Here is a 23,437-nt window from a genome sequence, read left to right as displayed (position 1 = left end):
GTGGCACGCTCTTTCGCTGCGCGAACGTTGCCCCGACTGAGAGTGCTGGCACTGAAGCCGAACTCATTTTGGACTTGGAGTCTTTCATCCAATAGTTTTTTAATTCGACTTATTAAAGTAATCCGAGTTCCATAAAAACTCGTCGTTGGCTCGATAAGCGAGTCGGATTCTCGAGTCAGGGGACCGAGTTATTCTTAATCAGAGAGACTGAGAGAGAAGCCAAGAGCAGAGAGAGTGACTGTGAGAGATATCGCATCATGGTTAGACCGGCGCCAAATCCAGACGATCCTCCGGTTGCTCCTACGAAATTGAAGCAAATTTTGAATGTTTCCGTCGTCTTTTTTGCCGCATACTTCTACCTGATCTTCTATCATTATCAAATTGACCAGGAACTGAAGAAATCCATCTTCATCAACACTGTTATGAGTTTCGCGGGGTTCATTGTCACCCTTTTTCTCATTCCTGTAGGCTCCAGGTACGTGCTGAGGCGCAATCTCTTCGGCTACGACATCAATAAGAAAGGCACTCCTCAAGGTTCAATTAAAGTGTAAGTTCTCCAACTGTTCTTTTGATTTATGAAGTGTGTAGGTTGTTCTTTTTTTTTTTGTTGTGTTGTCTTTTCCCCCTTCAAATTGTTTTAGTTGAAATAACTAAATGGTTCAGTGTTGCTCTACTGGATCCGTAATTGTTGAAAGGATCATGTCAGTTGCTTTGACTTAGTGATGCACCATACTTGAGATTCGTATTCTAACCGGTACCAATGGAAAAATTAGCGATACTGATGAAAAATGAGGATTGGTTGTAGAAAGTTGGGGAAGTTTTGGTAATGTGCATTGGAGTTGTGGAGTCTGTTGTAAATTGAAAAGAAAAACTTCACATTGAAGTACAAGCCCTTTGGATATAGTCAATTTTCGCAGCCAGGCCATGGGGGTTTGTCTTAGAAAATCTTATTTAGTCTATTGAATTCTCAACATCACTTGGGTTTTACACTCCCCAAGCTGTTTCCAACTTGGTTTACTTGAGATGAGTCTATTATTTAATGTTAAAACAAGTTTTTATTTTTTTTTATTTTTTGTTTTTTGATTTTTTTTGAGTGGGATTGAAGTTGGAAATGGAGTTTGTAATGGGAGATTTGAACCTTTATGTTGAGTCTATAAACAGAGTAGTTCAAATTGGAACTTTATTGTTGTATTAAAGTTTCGTTTAGTGAAATTTGGTTGTATCCAAGCATACGTATTTATCTCTCCACATGGCAGCACCTGCAAGCTATGAGACTGGGGAAATAGGAATGGCATGGGTGTGGAGACATAGAGTGACAATTGGTGTGGCAGATTCCCTAGCTAAGTGTGTGTGTGTGGGTGGGGTGGGGGGTGGGGGGTTAATAGAGAACAACTGTATTTGGGATATAATTTAGATGTTTTTGGAGGAATTTGGGGGTTAGGTTGCTGTGGTTAAACTAACAGGATATGTTTTCCTTCAGTTTGAAAGCTATAAGCTTGGTGAAGTCCTCCTTTATCTTCAAGTTCATGATGCCCTTCTACATGCTGGAATCACTTGTTCTATGTTCCAGATGGGGTCTCTCAAGCCATTTTTGATTGGGCACTTTTTACTTCTGTTCACCTGTTTCCATAGCTCATCCTTATCTTCCCCATAATGCCATAGAGACTTACCTGACAAGGTCCTTTTCATAAGGTGGAATGGCTGTAGACCTAATCTACCTATGTTCTTGACAGTACACACTTGAGACCATGCAACAAGGTGGTACTTCTAATCATTTGATCTGTCCTATAAGAAGTCCTGTTTCATTTTATTTCCAAATGCTGAAGCCATATTAGAGAAGGATAAGTAGTAATTCATCAAAAAAAAAAGGAGAAGTAGTAGATTGGGAAATTCCATAAAGTGCTTTTCACAAAGGTGACTTTACCTTGTTTGGACAAATGAGACTTCTTCCATCTTGCTAATTTGTGTCCACTGTGCTCAATGAATGGATTCCAGATTTCTTAAGTGTAGCTTGCACTGAGAGGTAAACTCTAGAATTTTATAAGCGTTTCTTTTAAGATATGCCTTATGACCATTGACAACCTTGTCAGTAGGGGTGAGATGGACTGCTTTTTATTGGTGCTCCAAGTTACAAGGCATAGGGGCTGCATTTTGTATTTAAAGTGATGCTTCATTGTCTGTATAGGTTTCCATGTCACTTTGGAGTTCTTGGTTACCCTTTACCCTTTATCCTGGAATACATTCATTCTTGGTTAACAGTCTATACATGCACACACTAACATATCATAAATTCACAATGGTATCATTTATGTCTTGTTTTTCTGTAGGTCAATCATATATTTGAATTGTTTATGAGATAAACTTTTACAACATATTATAATTTAACTGATAATTTCTGTTGGGTCCATTTGCATGGGTGTGGAGAAATATACTTAAAGTACTTACTGTGTTGATTTTTTTCAGTGCTTGTCTGTATGCATACGCATTTGACTATGGGGGGTTGAAGTAGATAAATTCAACTTATAAGATTGTTTCGGAGTAAATTGCTAAATTCCATTAATAACTGAAGAACCTTGGTAGTTGCTATTGCTTTCAAATATCCACTTAGTCCTGGCCTCTTTATGTTACACTATCCATTAGTTCTTGTTAGTCTATTCTCAACCCAATAAGGTCCTTATGGATATGGCCTTTGATAGAGTGAAACAGCAAAACAGGATCCATGTGGCTCATCTCAATTGGGATAATGCTTTGTTAAGTTGAGGTGATTAATTTCTTATTTGTTTTTTAAACAATCAAACTTTTTGAATGATTATATTTATGTAATTCTGCAGGCCTGAATCATTGGGCATTGTTGTTGGGATTGTGTACTTGGTCTTGGCAATATTGTTTCAGTATTTTAACTTCACCTCAGATTCCAATGTGAGTAAGAAATGTTTATTCTTGTTTTATATTTTAAAAGTTGGTTTCTCATGGTTTATTTTGATGGCATGGTTCAACTTAAATTTTCATGAACTTTCAACCATAAATTGTTTGACTATGGGAAGGGCCATGGTTCAAGAGTGAGATTTAATGTAATTAGATTCTTGAATGAAATAAACAATACTAATCAGAACATCACAACAAGCATGATAAGGATTAATCAATTCCTAAATTGTTTTGATCTCAGAGGGTTGCCCTTAATACAAGCAATAATTCACTTGGACAAATTTTTAGGCAAAGCCTATTTGTTCTAAATTGGATGGGTTCTTGTTTTCAGTGGATTGGGAAGAACACTGGGAAGACCTCACATGTAAGATCTTATCTTAGCCTGCATCAGATCATTGCCCTTTGCTACCTACACAATGGCCCTATTCCCTTTTGCTTTGAAAATATGTGGTTGGATCACCTACATTTTATGAAAAGGTTAAGATATGGTAGATGGGCGGTAGGAAGTAGGATGGTGTTTTCTTTGTAAACACTAGAGAAGGCCTAATTGGTGCTTTCTTTGTAATTCTTGCGATGAAGCATGCTATCACTTACTAATCTCCTGCCCATTTGTTACTTGTATTTGGGAATGCTTTTGCTCTTTATTTGGATGTAGGTTGACTCCTTCATCAGGTATGACCAACTTATTTTCTTCATCAACATTCATTTAAAAAGGGGAAGAATTATGTGGAGATGCACTAGGGCAACACTCATTTGGACAATTTGGGAGGAGTGGAATGCAAGAATTTTCAAGGGGTAGGGGAAGTAAGGAGGCAATAATTGAATGTATCCCAATTCCCTTAAGGTGAATTGGGGCAAGAGGTGCATAGTGGGAATAAATAAAGAGAGAGATGAGGTAGAAAACCTTGCTAAGTTGTTAGGTTGTGAGGTGGGGGACTGGTTGATGTTGTACTTGGGAGTTGGGACTACCTTTGGGTGGGGGACCCAAACTTTGATAGCTTTTGGTATCCAATAGTGGAAATTTAAACAGAGAGGCTGGCAGGGTGGAAAAGAAATTACATCTCTTTAGGGGGAAGAATAACATTAATAAAGTCAACTTTGACCAATTTGCCAGTCTACTACTTATCTACATTCAAGATCCCCACCGAAGTGGCCAATCAACTAGAGAAATTAGTAAGGAACTTCTTGTGATAGCCAGGGGATACAAAGAAAGATAATTTGGTGAAGTAGGAGGTGTTGTCTAGAAGTAGGGATAGTGGGGCTTCTAGGGATAGGAAATATTAAACTAAGGAATGTAGCACCATGGGAAAATGGCTATGGAGATTCCTCCTAGAACAAGATAATTTGTGGCATAAAGTGATTGTGAGTATTCATGGCATGGTAGGCAATGGGTGGGATGCTAGTCTTGATCCTAGGGCATCTCGTTCTTCTCCCTGGAAAGTGATCCATGGTTTATTGCTTTCATTTCTTCCATATATCAGGTATGATGCTTGTGCAGGCAATAAAGTGCATTAATGGGAATATGTTTGGTTTGGGGATACCTCTCTTAAAGATAGATTTGTCTATCTATTTCCTTTCCCTAAGGCTGCGTTTGGTTGCAATGCAAACGCAAATATGTACACTACATATTTACCCATTTTTTTGGTTCATGAATGCAAATACGGTTCACATTTTAAACCGTTTTTGCATTCATCCTGTTTGTTTGAAATCGATGCAAAGGTGTGGGCCCATCATTAACTTCTCCAACTATCTTATGCTCCAATGCCTCAACTTTGGTAAAAAAATTAATTATCAAATGAATACAAATTTGTATCCAAAAAATAGGTACAGTAATGCTCTCTTTTTAGAGTACAAAAGTGTCAGAAAATGCAATTTTACTTTGATAATCATTACTTTTTTACGTTTCAAACAAACGCTTGCAAACGCGAATCGGGGTGCATAAATACCCTGGTTTGGCATTTGTATCGTAAACAAACACAGCCTAAACAAAGGGAAAGTAATTTCTTTTTTTTTTTTTTTTTCTGGAAATGAAAATTCTTGGGACTTGGGACTAAGGAGAGGGTTAAGGGGGTTTGAAATGGGTTGGTAGATGAACTCATTTCCCTTCTCAATGCAATGTTCCTGGATCAATCTTGTTTGAACAATATAATTGGTTGGTGTCCTCCTCTGGCTATTTTATTTATGCTTCCTTCTTCATTGCCCTCCTTCAGTCTTCTAACATGGCAGGTTCCTTTCCCACAAAGGAAGTTTGGTGTAATCCTGAACCCCCAAAGATAAGGGCTTTTTGTTGGGAGGTGGTGCTCCAGAAAATCAACACTTGGGATAAGCTACAAAAAAGAATGCCAAATTACTGACTTTCCCCTCATGTTTGTTGTCTTTGTTTGGGCTGTTGTGAGACAATTGCACATCTATTATTTATCTTATCCTTTTGCTTCTTTTGTTTGGAATTGGTTTTCTTCTTTCTTTCGTTGCAGGTGGATCCCTCCTTCTGATGTGGAGAGCCACGAGAGCTGCCATCCTTTGGTCATTATGGGAAGAGAGGAATAACAGAATTTTCCAAGGGATAGAGACATCCAAGGAACAAGTCATTGAATGCATGCTTATTAAAGTCATACATTGGCTGAAATTAACTGAATTATTCAAAGATTATTCAGTTGAGGACATTCTTAGAGGATGGTCGATAGTGGCAAATTCTTCAATAACAAAGAATGTGGTTCTGGATCAATGATTACCTGCAGCACATCAAAGGATAAAATTGAACTTTGATAGATGTTCTTTGGGCAACCTGGGATCCTCGGGAGTTGGGGGAGTATTCAGAGATGGGGAGGACAGGCTGATAGCACTTTAGTCTGGCCCAATAGGTTCTGGAGATTCATTAAGAGCTGAATTACTTTAAGATTGGGGATAGCCAAGCATGGAGATTTCAAAGCTATGAGGTGGAGGCTCTAAGCTGTTAATATGATGGCTGCAGACAAAATGTCTGGGGGTCTGGACTTTTAGACAGCAGATGAGGGAAGCTGGAGTACAATTTAATTGGACAAGGAGGTCAGCCAATGGTGTGGCTGATACTTTGGCAAAGCAGGGGACTCAATGGGAGAATCTTGTTTGTGCTGTGTTGTAAATCTCGAGATAAAATATGGGGTAAACACTCATGCTGTGAGTGGTTGGCATTGTATGTTTTGTTTAATGGAAGTTACCTTTTCCAATAAAAAATTATTGAATGTATCCTGGTTAAGGTAGCCTATTGGATAAAGTCATTGGATGTCTTTTCATCCTTCTCAACAGATGACATTATTTATTTATTTTGATGAAGGTAATGTATTATACAAAACAAAAGAAAGGAACTTCCCACAGCAATGAGCTGCATATACAACAGCTTTACGAAAAAAAAAAAAGAAAGAAAAAGACAATCCTGAACCAAAAAATGATCGTAACTAAAAAAAGCTGGACACCATTAGAGAGGGGCTTTTTTTTTTTTATCAATAACACTTTCATTAACTCATCAATAGAAGATTTACAATAGGAAGACAAATACGCTTATCTTCCAAGAGCAACAAAGAACCTCAAGAAAAGGAAAAAAAGAAAGAAACACACTATAGTTACAGCTTAACCCAAAGCAGTGAATCCCTTTCTGCCCCTTGTTTAGCTAAACCGTAAGCTAGGGAATTAGCCGATCTTTTAACCCAATGTATCTTAACTTCCATCCCCCGCACCAACCACTTGAATTTCCTCCTCTCATTATTGTACTTCCATAAGCCACTGTGATCTTTAATTAGCCACCCTATCACCACCTCTGAATCCCCTTCAATTAAGAGTTTCCTGATGCTCAACTCCTTAGCTTTCTGGACTCCTTCCATAAATGCAAGATCTCAGCTCTAAGGGAGTCACCCACTCCAATTGGGCCTGAGAACATGGTAGAAATGACCCCATTTTCATCCCTAAAAACATCCCCAATCCCCGATTGTCCCGGATTTCCCCTGCTACACCCATCAAAGTTTAGTTTCATGAATCCACCAAGTGGAGGGGTCCAAGCCACACTCATTACTGACTTGGTCTGTGTGCAATTTGCAATTTTACCCCACTTCCTCAGCATGTCACCCACAGTGTAATCTGTGAAAAGCTCCAAAGATTTCAGCCACTGTATTGCCCTAATATGAATGATAGCCCTCAGATTTGAGAATATCCTGGAGTTTCTTTCTTCCCAAAGTGTCCAACATACCATATCCCTTAGTCCTCTCCACATTGTCCTTCCCCTTTTTATCCGCCACCTGAATAAAGAAGGGGAAAAAAGGCCCTGCAAGTCTGATGGAGGATTCCAACTACATCCAAAAAGGGACAAAGCCCATTTCCAAATTGACCTCACAAAATTGCAAGACATTCCAACTACATCCAAAAAGGGACAAAGCCCATTCCCAAATTGACCTCACAAAATTGCAAGACACCAGTAAGTGAAAACCAGTCTCCCCATCCGCATTACAAAGAACACAACAATGAGGTGACAAACGAGTATTGAGTCTCTTCTTTTGGAGTAGATCACCAGTTTTGATTCTTTCCATATAGGCTTCCCAACAAAAACTACCAACCCTAGGAGGTATTGCTTTGCACCAAACCTCATCAATAGGAAAAGGGGGAAATGTAGGACTGATGGACTAACTTAAGACTTTGAAGAAAGAAGCACAAGAAAAGATGTCGTTGGGGGTAGGTGTCCAAATTCTGGAATCTGCTCTAATGGGGTCTAAGACAACGTTATCAAGAAGTGCAATAAGGCTCAAAATATTGTCAAAGTCTGAGTCCCTCAAATCCCTTCTTAGACCCAAGTTCTACCCAATCCCAGAAGTGGAAGAGGACGGGGTGGTGAAGGACGAGATTGACTAATTTTTCAAATCAGAAAGAGCATACAAAGAAGGAAATTGATCCTTTAGAGGGGCACTCCCCACCCAGGTTTGTTTCCAAATTAAGACAGCGTTATCAAAAAGTGCAATAAGGCTCAAAATATTGTCAAAGTCTGAGTCCCTCAAATCCCTTCTTAGACCCAGGTTCCACCCAATCCCAGAAGTGGAAGAGGACAGGGTGGTGAAGGACGAGATTGACTAATTTTTCAAATCAGAAAGAGCGTACAAAGAAGGAAACTGATCCTTTAGAGGGGCACTCCCCACCCAGGTTTGTTCACAAAATTTTATGGAGTTACCGGAATTCAAATCATATCTGATATTAGGGGAGAAAACTGGTAACAGGTCATGAATGACTTTCCAAGGAGAATTGCTTGTGGTCCTAGCTCTGATTCCAACGTCCCATCCATTATGCCCTAGCCCATGAATACTTGCCACTATTCTAGCCCATAGCTTCTCCTTCTCCAAAGGGAATCTCCACAATCATTTTCCCAACAGAGTCATATTCCTTCTAATATTCCCAAGCCCCAAACCACCACAGGTCTTACTCCTACAAACTATATCCTAGCTAACTCTATGATCCCTCTTTTCCTCTCCCAGTTCCCACAAGAAATCTCTCATTAGCTTCTCCAATCTATTAGCAACCTTCACTGGGATTTTAAACACCGACATGAAAAAAATAGGTAAATTAGCAAGCGTGGCCTTAATAAGTGTAATTCTCCCACCAAGAGAGATGTAGTTCTTTTTCCAAGAAACCATTATTTTTTCAAACCTTTCCACCACCGGGTTCCGAAAGCTCTCTCTCATGGGATTATCACCTAAAGGCAACCCTAAGTAGTTCAAAGGCCACCTCGAGACTTCACACCCCAGCACTTTAGCACTCTCCCTGATCTCTCCCTCCAAATTCACCTCCAAAACACAACTTTTCCCAAGGTTAACCTTCAAGTTGGACATTTGCTCAAACAGATGTATCACCGACTTCAAATTTCTGATAAAGTTCACATTACCGCCTTCACAAAACAGAATCGTGTCGTTAGCAAACTGCAGGTGAGTGAGGGGGGTTTCCACCCTCCCTACTCTCCAGCCTCTAATGAGCCCCCTAGAATCTGCTCCGTGAATCAGTTTTCCCAAAACCTCCGCAATTAGAATGAACAAGAAAGGAGAAAGGGGGTCTCCTTGTCTTATACCCTTCTGGCTGGAAAGAAATCTACCACTGTCCCATTCACTAGCACTGAGTAATGACAATTTCGGACACAACCCATGATCCACTTACACCATCTAGCCCCAAACCCAAATTTAGTCAACACTTTCCTCAAGAAGTCCCAGTCCACCAAGTCATAAGCCTTTTCCAAGTCCAACTTATAGACCACTCCCTTCTTCTTATCCCTCTTAAAGTTCTCCACACTCTCATTAGCAATTAAAATCTGATCAATAATTTGTCTTCCATTCACAAAAGCTCCTTGATAGTGTGCAATGATATCTGGCAATACCTTCTTCAACCTCAAAGACAACACTTTTGCAATGATCTTATACAAGCTATTAACCAAGCTAATTGGCCTAAAATCCTTCGGGTGGGAAGCATATTTCTTTTTTGGAATTAAGGCTATAAATGTAGAGTTCACACCCTGATTGACAATTCCTCTCCTGAAAAACTCCTCAAACACCCACAAAAGATAATATTTCAAAATATCCCAACAGTCCTGATAAAAAGCTATTGTGAACCCATTCGACTCTGGAGCTTTTGTTCTATCCATAGAGAATACAACCTCCTTAATCTCTTCTAAACTAAAGCTTCTTTCCATCATTCTCCTGTCCTCCATCCCTACATCTATCCAATCCAATCCTTCTACCCACACTCTTCTATATACAGGCCTTCTAGGAATAGATTTGAAGTGCTCCACACAGGCCCCGACAATCTCCTCTTGATGTACAAGCTCAACTCCATCTACTACCAATTTGGATACCAGGTTCTTCCTTCTCCTACCATCTGCTAGAGAGTGGAAAAACCTAGTGTTTCTGTCCCCCTCTTGCACCCATTTACACCGAGATTTTTGCCTCCAGCTAATTTCCTCCTTGTGCAGGCAGTCCTCTAACTGTCTTCTCAAATCTCTCCTGAGCTCATTGTCTTCCTTTCCAAATTCTCCCCTTTCTTCTTTAGAGTCAAGGCTTTCAATCTTATCCAACAAATCTCCCTTTCTTTTTTCTATCCTCCCAAACTCCACCAAATTCCACTCCTTGTTTTTTGCTTTCAAAAATTGAAGTTTCTTATGGAATTTCATCCCCTCCCGTTCCACCAATGGGTTACACTCATACCACCACTCCCTCACTTTGTTAGTAAACCTTGGATGGAGTAACCGCATATTTTCAAATCTAAAGGGGGTAGGACCTCCACGCTTTCTTTCCTCCTTACATAACACTATGGGCCAGTGATCGGAGGTCATCTTTGTAAGAGCTCTAGAAGCCAAGGTTCCCCAATGATCTTCCAAATCCAGAGAGAACAGGAATCTATCCAGTTTAGAGCAAATGGGTCTAGATTGGAGATTTGACCAAGTAAATGTCTTATGAGCTAGGGGGATCTCTTTAAGCTTAAAGTCATCCACAAAGTTGTTAAACTTCCTCATGCTTTTTGTCACCCTCTGGTTAACCTTATTGGATTCCTCCGAGAATCTAATCACATTGAAGTCCCCACCCATGCACCAAGGACCATCCCACAACCCTCTAACATCAGCCAATTCCTCCCACTACTCCTTTCTCTTTCTGTAGTCATTCGGTCCGTAAACATTTGTGAGCACCCACGTAAAATCACCCACATGTTGCTTAAACTTCACGGAAACCGAGTACTTTCCGATCAACTCCTCCAGGTCTTCAACCACATCCCTCTTCCACATTGTTACAATCCCCCCAGACGCACCCCAAGAGGGAGCAACCACCCAGCTAATCCCCCTAGCTTTCCAAACACTTCGTGCCCATTTATTATTAAACTCCATTCTCTTAGACTTGCAACAACACAATATCTAGGTCAAACTGTTTTATTACCTCTTTTATTGTCGCTCTCTTCCTTGCACTACCAATTCCCCTCACATTCCAACTAAGAATCTTCATTCCACTTCTTTTTTAAACCCCTTGCCACCTTCCACTACTTTCCCCCTATCTTCTTTTACCCCGAGCTTCTTGTCTCCTTCTAAATCTCTCTTCAATCTCTCTATTTCACTCAATCTCCTCTTCTTTGTTATGATCTCCTTCTTCCTCTTCTATAATCTTTCTTTCAACACATTCAAATCTTCCAACCTACAACCCAACTTCCTTACAAATTCTGCTAACAAGTCTTCTCTCACCGAGTCCTCCACCCCTACCCTTCCTACAGAAACCCCTCCAACTCTGCCCATTTGCCTGTTCTTCCTCTCCCCTGGTCCCACCTCTGTTCTTTCCTCTACATCCATCCTCCCTCTCCCGTTACCTCCCTCCATCCCTATTCCTTTCCCTCCATCTCTACCCTCAATCCTTTCCCTCCTCTCCACTAACCCCCCCTCCCCTCTTCCTTCCTCCCCTTCCCTCCTCCAAATCAACTTTCCTTCCACTTCCTTAAACACTCTTTCAATGATTTCCCACACTTTTTCACTCCTATACCTTCTTGCACCTTCCCACTTTCCTTCCTTCCCCTCTCCCCCTCCTCGGAGAGCCCGCCTTCTAGCTTGGCTGCATATTCATGGGCTACAGGACATGGAACAGAAATGGAATCTGGAACCAAAGACACAGGAGACACATTAGTAGCACAAACTGAATTCACTTGGTTACCTGGGATTGATGGACAAGCTAGAAGAGGACTGCTCCTGGCCTCCCTCTCTTGTTCCAGAGGTTGGTAAACATCTGTCTTCCTTAGTTGGTTGGGAAGTACTTCTATCCTTTGGTCAATCTAGTGATCTTTCCACTCTACCCCTGGTTCACCCCTAGATGGTGTGTTCTTGCTCTGCTTCCTGTTCTCCCGATTTACCCCTTCTGATAATCCTTGCACACTCTGTAATCTTGGGAATGAGTTGACTCGATTGCAATCTACACCCTGAAATAAGTTTGCAATATTCTACCCATCCAAGTCACCTCCAGTACAACTACCTTCGTCGTTTACACTACCCACGCTAGTACCATCAGCAGAAAGGTTCTCCGCTTCTTCATCTCCTTCACAACATTGCGCCTAGCCTTCATCCTTCTCTTCCCTCTCTTTAGTTCTTTCCCTAGCGAATCTTGGATTCGGCCTTTTTGAGGAGTGTGGCAGTGGGCTAGGCTCCTCCGTACTTCGTCGTGAAACCCACTGCAACTCCGGTTTCTTCTCCATCTTCCGCCGCTGCGCACAAGCCCCCCCCTTTCTCGCGACTTGGGACGATGATAGACCATTAACATTGTCTATCAGCGCCCCAAGAGAAATCCCTTTGCCCCGACCCACGTAACATTTTAAGTTATCACGTGGGTCCTTCAAATGGATCCCCCTTTCGGTGTTACACCCACTCGACCTGCCCGCGTGACCTTTTAAGTTGTCACGTGGGCCCTTCCAATACTGTCCCGGCTCAACCTTCACCCGGCCCGACCCACCCGCCACCTTCAACGGCTCGGACCAGACCTTTCGGCTCCCCAACCCATCCTGCCTTTTCGCCACGTCAGCAAAAGAAGAAAATCCCGCCATTAAGTTGTTTAATTCAAACCTATTTGAAATATTTTCCTTAAAAAGATTTCTTGTCGTTTGGTTTTCCCCAACCGGTTCAGTAACCCCAAAAAAACCTTTCATCTGCTCCACCTTTTCAACTCCCAATCTATGCCCTCCACGTGTCCACCACCCAGCCAGCTCATCATCTTCTACCTTAGGAACACCTCCCCACCATGACTGTTCAACTTCAGAGGCCACCCACACCTTGTACCAGGCTTCCTTCGAGCACATTTCAATGACCCTCGACAGGTTCTTGGGCCTTACACCAGCAACCTGTAACTCCACGGCACCCTGATTTCGCTTATCAGCTTTCACCAAGATGCCTCCCAGACATTGCATGATGTGCTCGAGAACAGAGTTCCACCAGAGGTGAAAAGGAAGGCCTACAAGCTTCATCCAGACACCCCCATCTTGGACTTTGACTTCATTGCATATTGGATTCCAGTTCTGAACCTGTATTAGAACTCCATCCACCACTACTGCTTTAAAACTTAGCTCCTGGTCGCCTACATCAAGCACGGTTTTCGTCTCTGCAAAAGGGAACAACATAGCTTCATTCCCAAATCCTAACTCCCCTGCTACTGTACACAGAACTCTTCTCCAATCTGTCATTCCTCTATCAGCCACTAGCTCCCTTCTTTTCTTCCACTCATCCTTCCCTGCTCCTACCGATAATCTTCTAAGACTAGAAGCACAAGCAACCACCACTTCAGTCGGAATGCCTTGCACTTCTACGCTCCCAGAGGAACTAAATGAAACTGCCCCCTTCTGAGCTTTTTTACCCTGGTCTTTGGAATTTTGACTAGTTCTCTTCACCCCCTCTGTTCTCTTCACTTCCAAGGCTACAAGAAAAGACTGTAGCACCTTCACAAAGTCCATCCACCCTTTCCGTAGCCTCCCTTCCGGCACACAAAGCAATTGCTTTCCATTTGTTCCAAAAAACTCCACCACAGAGATAAACCATCCCTTTCTGTTTCTTTTCAATTCAGTTACATATTTCTTACCTGGAACTGCCATTGAGTTTGTCCAGCCAATCACCTTACCAGAGTTGATAGCCCCATCTATGAAACCTTTCATCCAGACAATGACCTCCTTTGACACCAACACAGTCGCCCTGTTATTCTCTCTGATTTTCATTACGTCCTCACCTTTGATCCTTTCCTCTTCGAACTTGAAAGTCTTGGCTTCGATTGACACCTCAGACCTCCACCTTCCTACTACTCTGAACCTTCCCTCATCCTCCATCCTCTCACCCGAAATATAATTTCTTTTCCACAGAGCTAGTTTCTTTGCAAACCTCTCTACCACTGGTTTCCAAAATCCACCAGCTCTTGTGTTTCCCCCCAAGGGTTAGAGAGGGGCTTCATTAAGCTTACTTTTGATGGCAGTAGCAGCAAAGGAAATTTGGGGCCCTTAGGAGCTGGGGGGGGGGGTTAGAGATGAAGAGGGTCATATAACTGCTCTGTTCTCGGATCCTATTGAAGTGGGAAATTCTACAAGTGCAGAGCTTATGACAGCCTGTCATGGCGTGCAGTGAGCAAGGGGCATGAATTTAAGAAACTTACTCATTGAAGGAGGCTGAATGGTGGTGATTGGTTAGTGGCTGAATAGTGAACAAGCTGTGAGGGCATATAGAAAATAAAATTAAAAAAGTTTAATGGTTTGCAAGGAATATGCAAGAATCCAGTGGCTACCAAGATTGGCTAATTGTATGGCTGTTGCATTAGCTAAACAAAGGGTTGCTAGGAATTGTTTTTTTTGGGGGGGGGGTTAATTGCAAAGTAATTTATTTGGGAAGGGTTGGGCTTTGGCACACGGGGATTCTGACAAGATTTGGCACAAGGTGGTCCTAAGTATTCATGGACTTTCAACAAATGAATGGAATGTTGGCCTCTCAAATGGAGCTACATTCTTCTATCCATGGAAAGCTATTTCCAAAGTTTTTCTTGACTTCCTCAATTATGTTAGATAATAGATATGATGCTTGCATGGGGGATAGAATTAAAATTTAGGAGGACATATGAGAATAGAGTATAGACCTGTCAAGGACACTTTTCCAAATCTCTATTCTATTTCCAATTTTATGAATAAAATCATTAGTAACTTTGCTTCTCCCTCTCCTTGTAGATTCAATTGGGATTTGGGATTCAGGAGAGGCTTTGGGAAATTTGAAGCACAAGATGATTTGGCTCTTATTAGTTCTCTAGACAAGGCATTCTTTGATTTTTCTTCTCTTGGCTCAATGACTCTTGCATTTAGTTAGTCACCCCCTTTGGTTTATTTTCTTGTGCTTATTTTCCCAAGCCATTGCTTCTCATCCTATTCCTTTGCAACCATTCCCCATGAAAAATATTTGGTGTCAGCCAGTGCCCCCTAAAGTTAGATGTTTTGGAAGCTTTCTATTTGAAGATTAGTCCCTGTGAAAACCTCTGAAGGAGGAGACCTGATTGGGGGCCTTTCTCCACATGTATGCTTATTTTGCTAATGGAGAGTCTACCCACCATTTACTCATCTCTTACAGTCTGTTTGGTTGCTGCGATGTGGGTGAGATGTAGGGAATATTCGAGTTAGATTCCTTGAATCCTGTGTTTGTTTGATGGGATGATGTGAGAAACAATGGGACGTGGGTTCTCAAAAATAGGGATTCGGGCTAAGTGTAACTATGCCCAAAGTACAGGGTGGTAATCTGTAATTTACTCAATATTATATTATTGTATATTTTAATTGTTGAACGGTAATGTTTGATTAAGTTAAGTTTTTTTTATGCAGTGGCTTGTTGAGTACAATGCAGCCTTAGCGTGTATCTGTTTCATGACTCTGCTTGGATTTGTAGATGATGTTCTTGACGTTCCCTGGAGAGTGTGAGTTCTTGTATTGCCCTTAGTTTTCTTTTTATTTTCTTGACAAACAAAATTTCCTTTTCAGACCATTTGCTGCAAAACTTCCTGAAATAAAGTTATAAACAGATCCTTATGCTCTTTTATTTTATTTTGTAGAACAGAAAATTGCTATTGCCTTCATTTGCAGCACTTCCTCAGTTGATGGCATATGCTGGACATACAACTATCATAATACCAAAGCCCCTTATTCCATATGTGGGTCTAAAGGTTTTAGATCTAGGTAAGTTGTTTGTTGCATGTATATCCATATCTAGATTTGGAAGATATGGTGACTAGGAAGATACAAGTAATGCTATTTTAACTTTTCTGTATATTCCCATTGTACAGCCCCCTGCTGTACGTGGGTGCTGATGTCTCTGATTTGATATTTCAATTAAATGCAAATTAATACTTTACCTTCTTCATTAAAAGCGTGCATTTATATCCATATCCATACATGATAAACATGTATGTGGATAGATACATCATCAGATGGATATGGTATTTGATTCTATATTTTACCCTAGAACAATATTTAGGGTTCTGTTACTTTTATGCTATTTAATAACATGTATGTGGACAGATACATCATCAGATGGATATGGTATTTGATTCTATATTTTACCCTAGAACAATATTTAGGGTTCTGTTATTTTTATGCTATTTAATATTTTTAAGTTTTTTCTTTTTGAAGGCTCATATTATATGACCATAAGCTAAGATTCATAATCTAGCAATATTTTCATTCCTTCTTCAAGGAAATGGTATGCCGATAACATTAACTTTCTTCTTGTAAGGCCAATGACCCAGTAAATGTAATTGTGATGATCACTCTGTCACTCCAAAATAGGAGGTCCAAGACCAAATCAATGGAACTGCAGGCTCTCCATGGTATGGCCAATTGGTCTCATATGCATCCTCTGTCCCCACCTGATCCCTGCTAATGCGTACTATGTGATAACCCAAAAAAATCATTACATCTTGTAAGAATTAAAGAGTGACATTATTCCATTCTACTAGTATTCTACATTGGTGCTTCAAATGAAGGATGCATATTTATTATTGACAACAGTACCAATGCGGTTAACTACATTAATTAGTCTTGACCTCTTCCAAGTGGTTGAAGTTTTTGAGAACAGAACAAATATTTGTTTGCAAGACAGTGAAAATAATCTCCATGCAGTCGAAAAAGTAGGGTTTTTTTGTCTTAATGTCACACTACCTTTTTTTTTTAATCAGAAATGATAACTTTCGTTAGAGATAAATTAAACTGAAATACAGAAGTCAACCCTTATTAGAAAAGGTTGATCCAATAAACATCAAACGTTACAGCACTGCCCAATAAAGTATCTCTCTTACGGTCCCTTGTTTTGCTAGGGCATCAGCAAAACCATTTGCTGATCTCCTTATCCACTTGAAACAAACACCCACCTCCCTTGTTATGCTAAGTATTTCCCTTATCAGCTGTCTATACTGCCAAATTCTTAGCTGCCCTGATTGCATCCACCCAATTACCAATTTGGAGTCCCCCTCTATCTCAATCTGCTGTAGCCCCAATTGTTTGGCCAGTTTTATACCTTGATGTAGTGCTAAGATTTCCGCTCTTAAGGAATCTCCAACTCCTACTGGACCTGAATACAAAGCCATTATCTTGCCTTCACTATCTCTGAAAACACCTCCTATATCAGATGGGCCCGACTTACCTATAGAGCTTTCATCAAAGTTCAGTTTTACCCTTTGTTGCGCAGGTGGGGACCAAACTTCCTGTATCATAGCTTTGGAAGTAGTAGTAGTTGCCACAATACCCCAACTTCTATAAATGTCTTCAGCTGAGAAATCGTTAAAAAGATCACAGGATTTCAACCAATGGATAACCTTAGTAGTTACTCATTCCACAACCTCTTCCTTGGATCAACAACTACCTTTGAAGATTCTATTGTTTCTTTCCTCCCACACTGACCACAATACAGCAGTTCTAGTGGCTCTCCACATGATCCTTCCACGAACCTTTGGTTGACTACAAAAAGAGAGAAGAGAATCAAGACCAAATAAAGAACACAAAGGGACATGAGATTTGTAAATGTGAAATTGTCTCACGAGAACCCAAACATAGACAACAAACGTGGGGGGAGAGGCACATATTTGGCCTCTTTTTTGCAATAAATCCAAGGTATTGATTTTTTGGAGTGCCACTTCCCAGCAAAAGGCCTAAATTTTTGGGGGTACAGGGCTACCCCACACCTCCTTTGAAGGAAAGTTCCCTGCAAGGTTAGAGGTCTGAAGCAAAATGTTGTAGAAAGAAGAGCAATTGAAAAAACCAGAAGAGGAAGGTTTCCAAATTCTGCTCTCTCTACAAGACTGATCAAAAAAGACTTCTCCTAACTGAATGATCAAATCATCAACCATCCCCATTTCAGAATCCCTTAGATTGTAAGTGTGTTACCACAACCTCCTCCCTACCAATCCTCCAACCTCTTATCAAATTGTTAGCATCAGCCCTCAAAATCATGGCACTCAAATCATCAGCTACTAGGGTAAAGAGGAATGGAGACAATGGATCTCCTTGCCTAATACCCCTTTTTGCAGGGAAGAAACCCCTAGCTACACCATTCACCAGTATTGATAAATGACATGAAGAAATGCATCCCTTTACCCATCTGCACCATCTCTCCCCAAACCCTTTACGCTTGAGAACCTCTAGTAAAAAATCTCAGTCCACCCTGTCATATGCCTTTTCAAGATCCAACTTGCAAACCAGTCCCTTTTCCTTTTTCCTCCTCTTCACCTCAACACATTCATTGGCAATAAGTATTTGATCTACAATTTCTCTTCACCTCACACTATCTTTAGAGCCCATATGTAACTAATTGGAATTAGCTTTTCCTTTTTGGTTGCAATTTTCCTTGTAACATGATCAACGAGGCTTGGTGCTTATGTGTACTTATGGTACTCTGGTACTGTAGTACATTGAATCAAACTGTGGTAAGTTTTATGGATCATTTGCAGAAGCTTCTGACTGAGAAAAAAAGGAAGCCTAAAAAAATTTAAAAGCTTGTAGAATAAAAGACAAATTTGTCTAATGCTTCATCCCATTTATCCCCACCCGGAAAAAGAAAAATGAAAAAGAAAACCATTTCCTTTTCTGGTCATCTCCTGGTCCCTTTAATATCTTTAACTTGTACTATATCACTCTTTTCGAACTGGTTTATTTGTTTTCTTTCTTTATTATGGTTTTACCTTCTGATTCAACTTTTCCTTATCTTGTCTTCTCCCCTTGATAAACTCCACTTATTTCCTTTTTTTTTTGTCTTACTGTTGCCACTCAACATATTCATATCTGCTAGTCTACCACATCCATTTTGTGGACATCTTGTTTTTTTGTTTGTCCATATATCCTCTCTGTAACATAAAAATCATGCAAATCTTATCATCAAACATATGCATGAATATGTTTCTTAAACAATAATCATGATATATATCATTAAATATATTGATAGATTCATAACCATAGAATGTCAAAATTGTCACAATCCTTAGAAGTTTTTAAGTTATGACCATATGATTTTAGTATTGATTAGCTGATTATAATTGATATTTCACCTTTTGACTGTCAAGTTGATTTTTTTTTTTAAATAATTAGTCAAGTTGAAGTATTTTCTATATTGGGTTTTTACAAAGGCCTAAGTTGGTTTTGCATATGGACAGGATGGATATATAAACTCTATATGGGACTTTTAGCAGTATTTTGTACAAACTCTATCAACATTCATGCTGGCCTAAATGGCCTAGAAGCTGGGCAGACAGTTGTCATTGCATCTGCTGTAAGAAAAGGAATAACAGCTGGAATATTGTTTTTCTTGATGGTGTCAATTTATCTGAAAATAATGCATTATCTGTGATTACAGATTTTGATACATAATGTGATGCAAATTGGAGCATCTACAGATCCTGAATATCAACAAGCTCATGCATTCTCTATTTACCTTATCCAGCCTTTGCTCACAACTTCATTGGCCTTACTTTGTTACAACTGGTAAATATTAAGGGGGATGCTAGGAAGAAAAGCAATAGCTGCAATGCATCTTTTTTATTCGAGCTAAAGGACAAACAGTGTGCCTATTAACTGGTTCAGAGGTTACCACTTGTAATTGCTCTTTTTCTTATCGAAGAGGTGATACCTCAAAAACTGGTGATGAGGTTAAACCTGTTGTCTTTATTAAGTAGGCTCATAAGGTGCTGTCTACCTATTGCATTGCTTTCTAAGCATTCTACAAACTTGCATATTACATTTTTCTTCTCTTTCCCCTTACAAGACTCTTTTCACCAGCCATTTAATCATCTACAACATTCTAAATGTTCTTTTTGTCACGGGTATTCTAGGTATCCTTCTTCAGTTTTTGTGGGTGACACCTACACTTACTTTGCTGGGATGACCATGGCTGTAGTTGGCATACTGGGACACTTCAGGTAGGTCCTTCTCAAGTCCTTTTCTCTCCCTAATTACAAAACTATAAAATTCAATTTAGGTCAAAGCTATTGTAAAAGTTCTGTCCCTTTTATAGTTTTCTCTAGATCAGCAAATTGGTGTTTGGAAGTTGAAATCTATCTAGATTCCACCATGTGAAGGAATGGTACTTTGTGACTTTATTACCTCAGTCATGTGCTTTAAGTAAGGATGTTTGAATAACTGAAATACGTTTTTTTTTGGCTACAAAATCCACTGTGTGGCTCTATACACAATATGACCTGTGTTTGCAATAGCAAATGAGTAATTCCTGATGCTCATTATGTACTGTGCTAAATGTGGACATGTAGGTTCATAACTTGTGTGTTTAGGATGAAGTTTATATATTTAGGGCTTTGATTTAAAGCAATGTTTTAAAATGTGGAGGCATGACGTGAGGCGTTCCACTACCTAGAGGTGTGAGGCGTAGTTCAGAATGCAAGAGGTGTAAGCCTCCCGAACAAGGAGGCGTAAGCCTCCTTAAGAGGAGGGGGTTAGGAAGAGGATGAAGAGGAAGGGGGGATCTCATTTTTTCTTCTTTTTTTTTTAATAAAAATCTTTTATATTAAGAAGAATAAAGATGCATAACATTAGTTGAAAGGGGGGGTCATGACATGTTATGAGGGAGACACATCAGAGCTGGAAGCTAGTTTTAGATGGGTGCCAAGGCCAGCCTATGATCTGACTATTAGCTAAGCAAGGGGTGAATAATCAACTGTTTTGGGGCACAACTGAAATGCAATAATGATGTTAGTGGGGAGGCTTGGCCCTAATATTTGTATGGGGCACTTGACATGCTTATATATGATATACTATTTTTTCAAAAATCAAAAGAAATTTAAATTTATCAATTAAAAAAACAGTTCAGAAAATTGCTGATCTGTTCAAATGTCAGAAAAAGTAAGGAATTGAAACAGTTACCGGGTTTTCAGTGGGTAAAGATAGGATATTATGGAGAATCTAATAATGCATTGGATGGGAAGGTTGTACTGAACATAGTAGTCAAGGTGATGCCTAGGCAGGCACCTAGATGACAAGGTGCCTCTGGAGGGTTGCTTCACATAATTGCCAGGGTCCTTTGTATATGGTGTTCTTGGATACTTTTATATTCTTTTTTTGGGATTATAAAAACAAAACAGACAATATTAAACTAAATTATTCAGCTTGTGAATTAAAATACTAGTTTCTTTTTGTTATTTTCTTATTTGTTAGGGTTCGATCAAAATGTATGCTGTCTTGAACCCTAGAAGGCTTCAAAATCTGAACTGATAAGCAAGAATGCGAAATTTTGTCAAGGTTCATCCTTTCTTTCTTTTTTTTTTTCCGGACAAAATTAGGGGCCCAGCTCTTCTATTTTTTGAAGTTTCTTTTCTTTCTTCCATTTTTTTCCCATAAGTACATTGATTTTCTGTCTTAGATGATGTTTGTGCATTTTTAATAAGATAATAGACAATTACTAATGAAAGATGGTTGCTTACTATGCTACTGAATAAAAGAGTTGAATATTATGTAGGCATGCATGCAACCTAGGAAACTATTATATCCTACCTTAGCAATGAAGCCATTGCAATAACAGTAGGAAGAGAGATAGCTGTTTACTCATTTTATAGGCAAGGTGGTCTGCCTACCCTCTTTGTTTTAGTTTCCTACCTAAAGTACAACATTATAACTAAAAAAGTATAATGCTATAGCGAGAGAGAAACTCCACAAACCCTTGAAAGAGGGAAAGTGAAGTAAAGGATATCTTTCTAAGGTAGCCCATCCTCACCTCTATTTGAGCAGTCCCTAGGGAGAGGCTGATTGATAGGCCCACGAGCAGTTCGAGGCCCATTTCTACATCAGCATGAGCTAGCCCATCTGCAGGGTGCCCCACTTATATTTTCTCAGGAGGCAACGTCACACTAGAATACCATGAGTCCATAAATACCATCATCCTGAAGGATTAATGAAGCATGCTTGGAATTTGAACGATCCTTTCTTCTCTTTGTTTCTTCCTCTCTCTCTCTCTCTCTCTCTCTCTCTGTTTTTGAGGATGTAGGTTCTCCCTCGAAAAGAGCCTTGTGTTAGGCAGTATCCTAACAAAATTATTTTTCCATGACCAAAAAGATATTTTTTGATCACTTAAGCAATAATTGAAACAATAGTTGAAATTCTTTTGAAAGGTATAGCCGAATTTTCTGTTATTATCCAAGATTATATGGAATTTAAATCTGTCTTGACCTTTTCACAGCAGTCGATTTAAACGTGCTAATGAGTATGGTTGTATTTTCTATAAGAGAGGGAAATCTAACTTACTCTTTATCTCACCCCTCCTTCAGTGAAACACTCCTGATCTTCTTCATGCCGCAAATTCTAAATTTCCTCTTATCATTCCCTCAGGTATGCTCAGAAACATTCCTTTTTTCTTCCCGGTATGTATAGAACCTTTATGAGAAAGGCTAGATGTCCTTGGCATAAAACTTACCTGTATTTTATTTTACCCTTCAGCTTATTGGCTACTATAAATGTCCACGACATCGTTTGCCAAGGTAGCTTCTCTCTTTTTCAGGTTTATTTATGCTCAAAATCCAAGTCAAAGACGTGTGTAGTTTTTTTCCTTCAAATTTCCTCATGTACTTGTGAACCTTGCTCCTGCAGCTTTGATCCTCAGACAGGATTGCTTACTGGGACAGATGATGGAACACTTGTCAACAAATTTTTAAGATGGTTTGGCCGAGCAACAGAGAAATCACTTTGCCTACGGCTTCTTGCTTTCCAGGTAATCCTCCTCATACTTGTATTAAATAGGTTGACAGATTAAATTTCTATCTACATAGAACACCACAGGCATAATTCTCCATATGTTCAAGCAGGTTTTTGGGTGCTGCATCTGTTTTCTGCTAAGGCATTTGCTTGCCGGTTGGTACAAATGAAGCATCAACAAACTTGAAACTATGCCTTCATCTTGCTCTCATGATGGAACCCTAACTCTGAACCAGCCGAGTCTTTTTTTTTTTTTTTGGAGTCTAGCCTTAAGTTTATATTTAGGTACAACAAAAATTAGCAGCAGATAGGTTAAGAGGCATACCTGGCCATGAAAACGCAATTCTCTTCTGCCAGTTGTGAGTTCATGTGGGATATGATGGAGCCTGGGATGGATTAAGGTCCGAGCTTTTTCCCTCAGAGCTGATGTATTTTGTCGGTGTTTGTATATTTGTTTTACTTTTAAATGGGAATTTTGTGGACAATAATAGTTCATTAATGGTTACTGTTACAAGTTTTGGGGTGTTTGAAGATCTGGTTAAATATAAAGTGGCAATTGGAATGACATTTTACCCTGTGCCTTTATTTCCTCATTTCTGCTCTGTGGTTGATAGGCACATTTTACATTTTTGTTCGAAGTAAATTGCATCTCGAAATTATTTCAATTCTACCCATTTAGTTCCCACTGTTTCAGTTTGTTCAGGTCTTGGATATTTTCTAAAGCATTATGATGAGTGTCCATAATTACTTGGATATGAACCACCGCTTGATGGATCCCTCTTATGACTCCTGGATCAAAATT

The 23,437-nt window shown here is 39.8% G+C and overlaps 1 protein-coding gene across 1 annotated transcript; it reads left to right on the top strand.

Moving 5' to 3' along the window:
- LOC148847417 (uncharacterized) lies at nt 1-23,202 on the top strand. The gene is made up of 11 exons (XM_088950578.1): nt 1-547; nt 2,832-2,919; nt 15,280-15,371; nt 15,512-15,630; nt 19,095-19,210; nt 19,295-19,422; nt 19,770-19,856; nt 22,212-22,272; nt 22,381-22,421; nt 22,531-22,651; nt 22,746-23,202. Exons 1-11 carry the CDS (start codon nt 258-260, stop codon nt 22,803-22,805), a joined length of 1,203 nt encoding a protein of 400 aa, XP_088806704.1. The 5' UTR covers nt 1-257; the 3' UTR covers nt 22,806-23,202.
- Nucleotides 23,203-23,437: the final 235 nt, after the last annotated feature.

The sequence above is a fragment of the Nelumbo lutea genome, chromosome 6 (assembly GCF_056320005.1).
Source record: "Nelumbo lutea isolate HS-2025 chromosome 6, American lotus-T2T, whole genome shotgun sequence".
In the NCBI taxonomy this organism is placed as follows: domain Eukaryota; kingdom Viridiplantae; phylum Streptophyta; class Magnoliopsida; order Proteales; family Nelumbonaceae; genus Nelumbo; species Nelumbo lutea.
This window is presented reverse-complemented; position numbering and strand designations above follow the sequence as displayed.

Bases quoted from the DNA above. Each gene is read 5' to 3' on its own strand.
- LOC148847417 (XM_088950578.1), top strand. From the start codon at position 258: ATGGTTAGACCGGCGCCAAATCCAGACGATCCTCCGGTTGCTCCTACG. The intron at 19,211-19,294 runs GTAAGAAAAGGA...CTGTGATTACAG, and splicing joins CAGTTGTCATTGCATCTGCT to ATTTTGATACATAATGTGAT. The intron at 22,422-22,530 runs GTAGCTTCTCTC...TTGCTCCTGCAG, and splicing joins CCACGACATCGTTTGCCAAG to CTTTGATCCTCAGACAGGAT.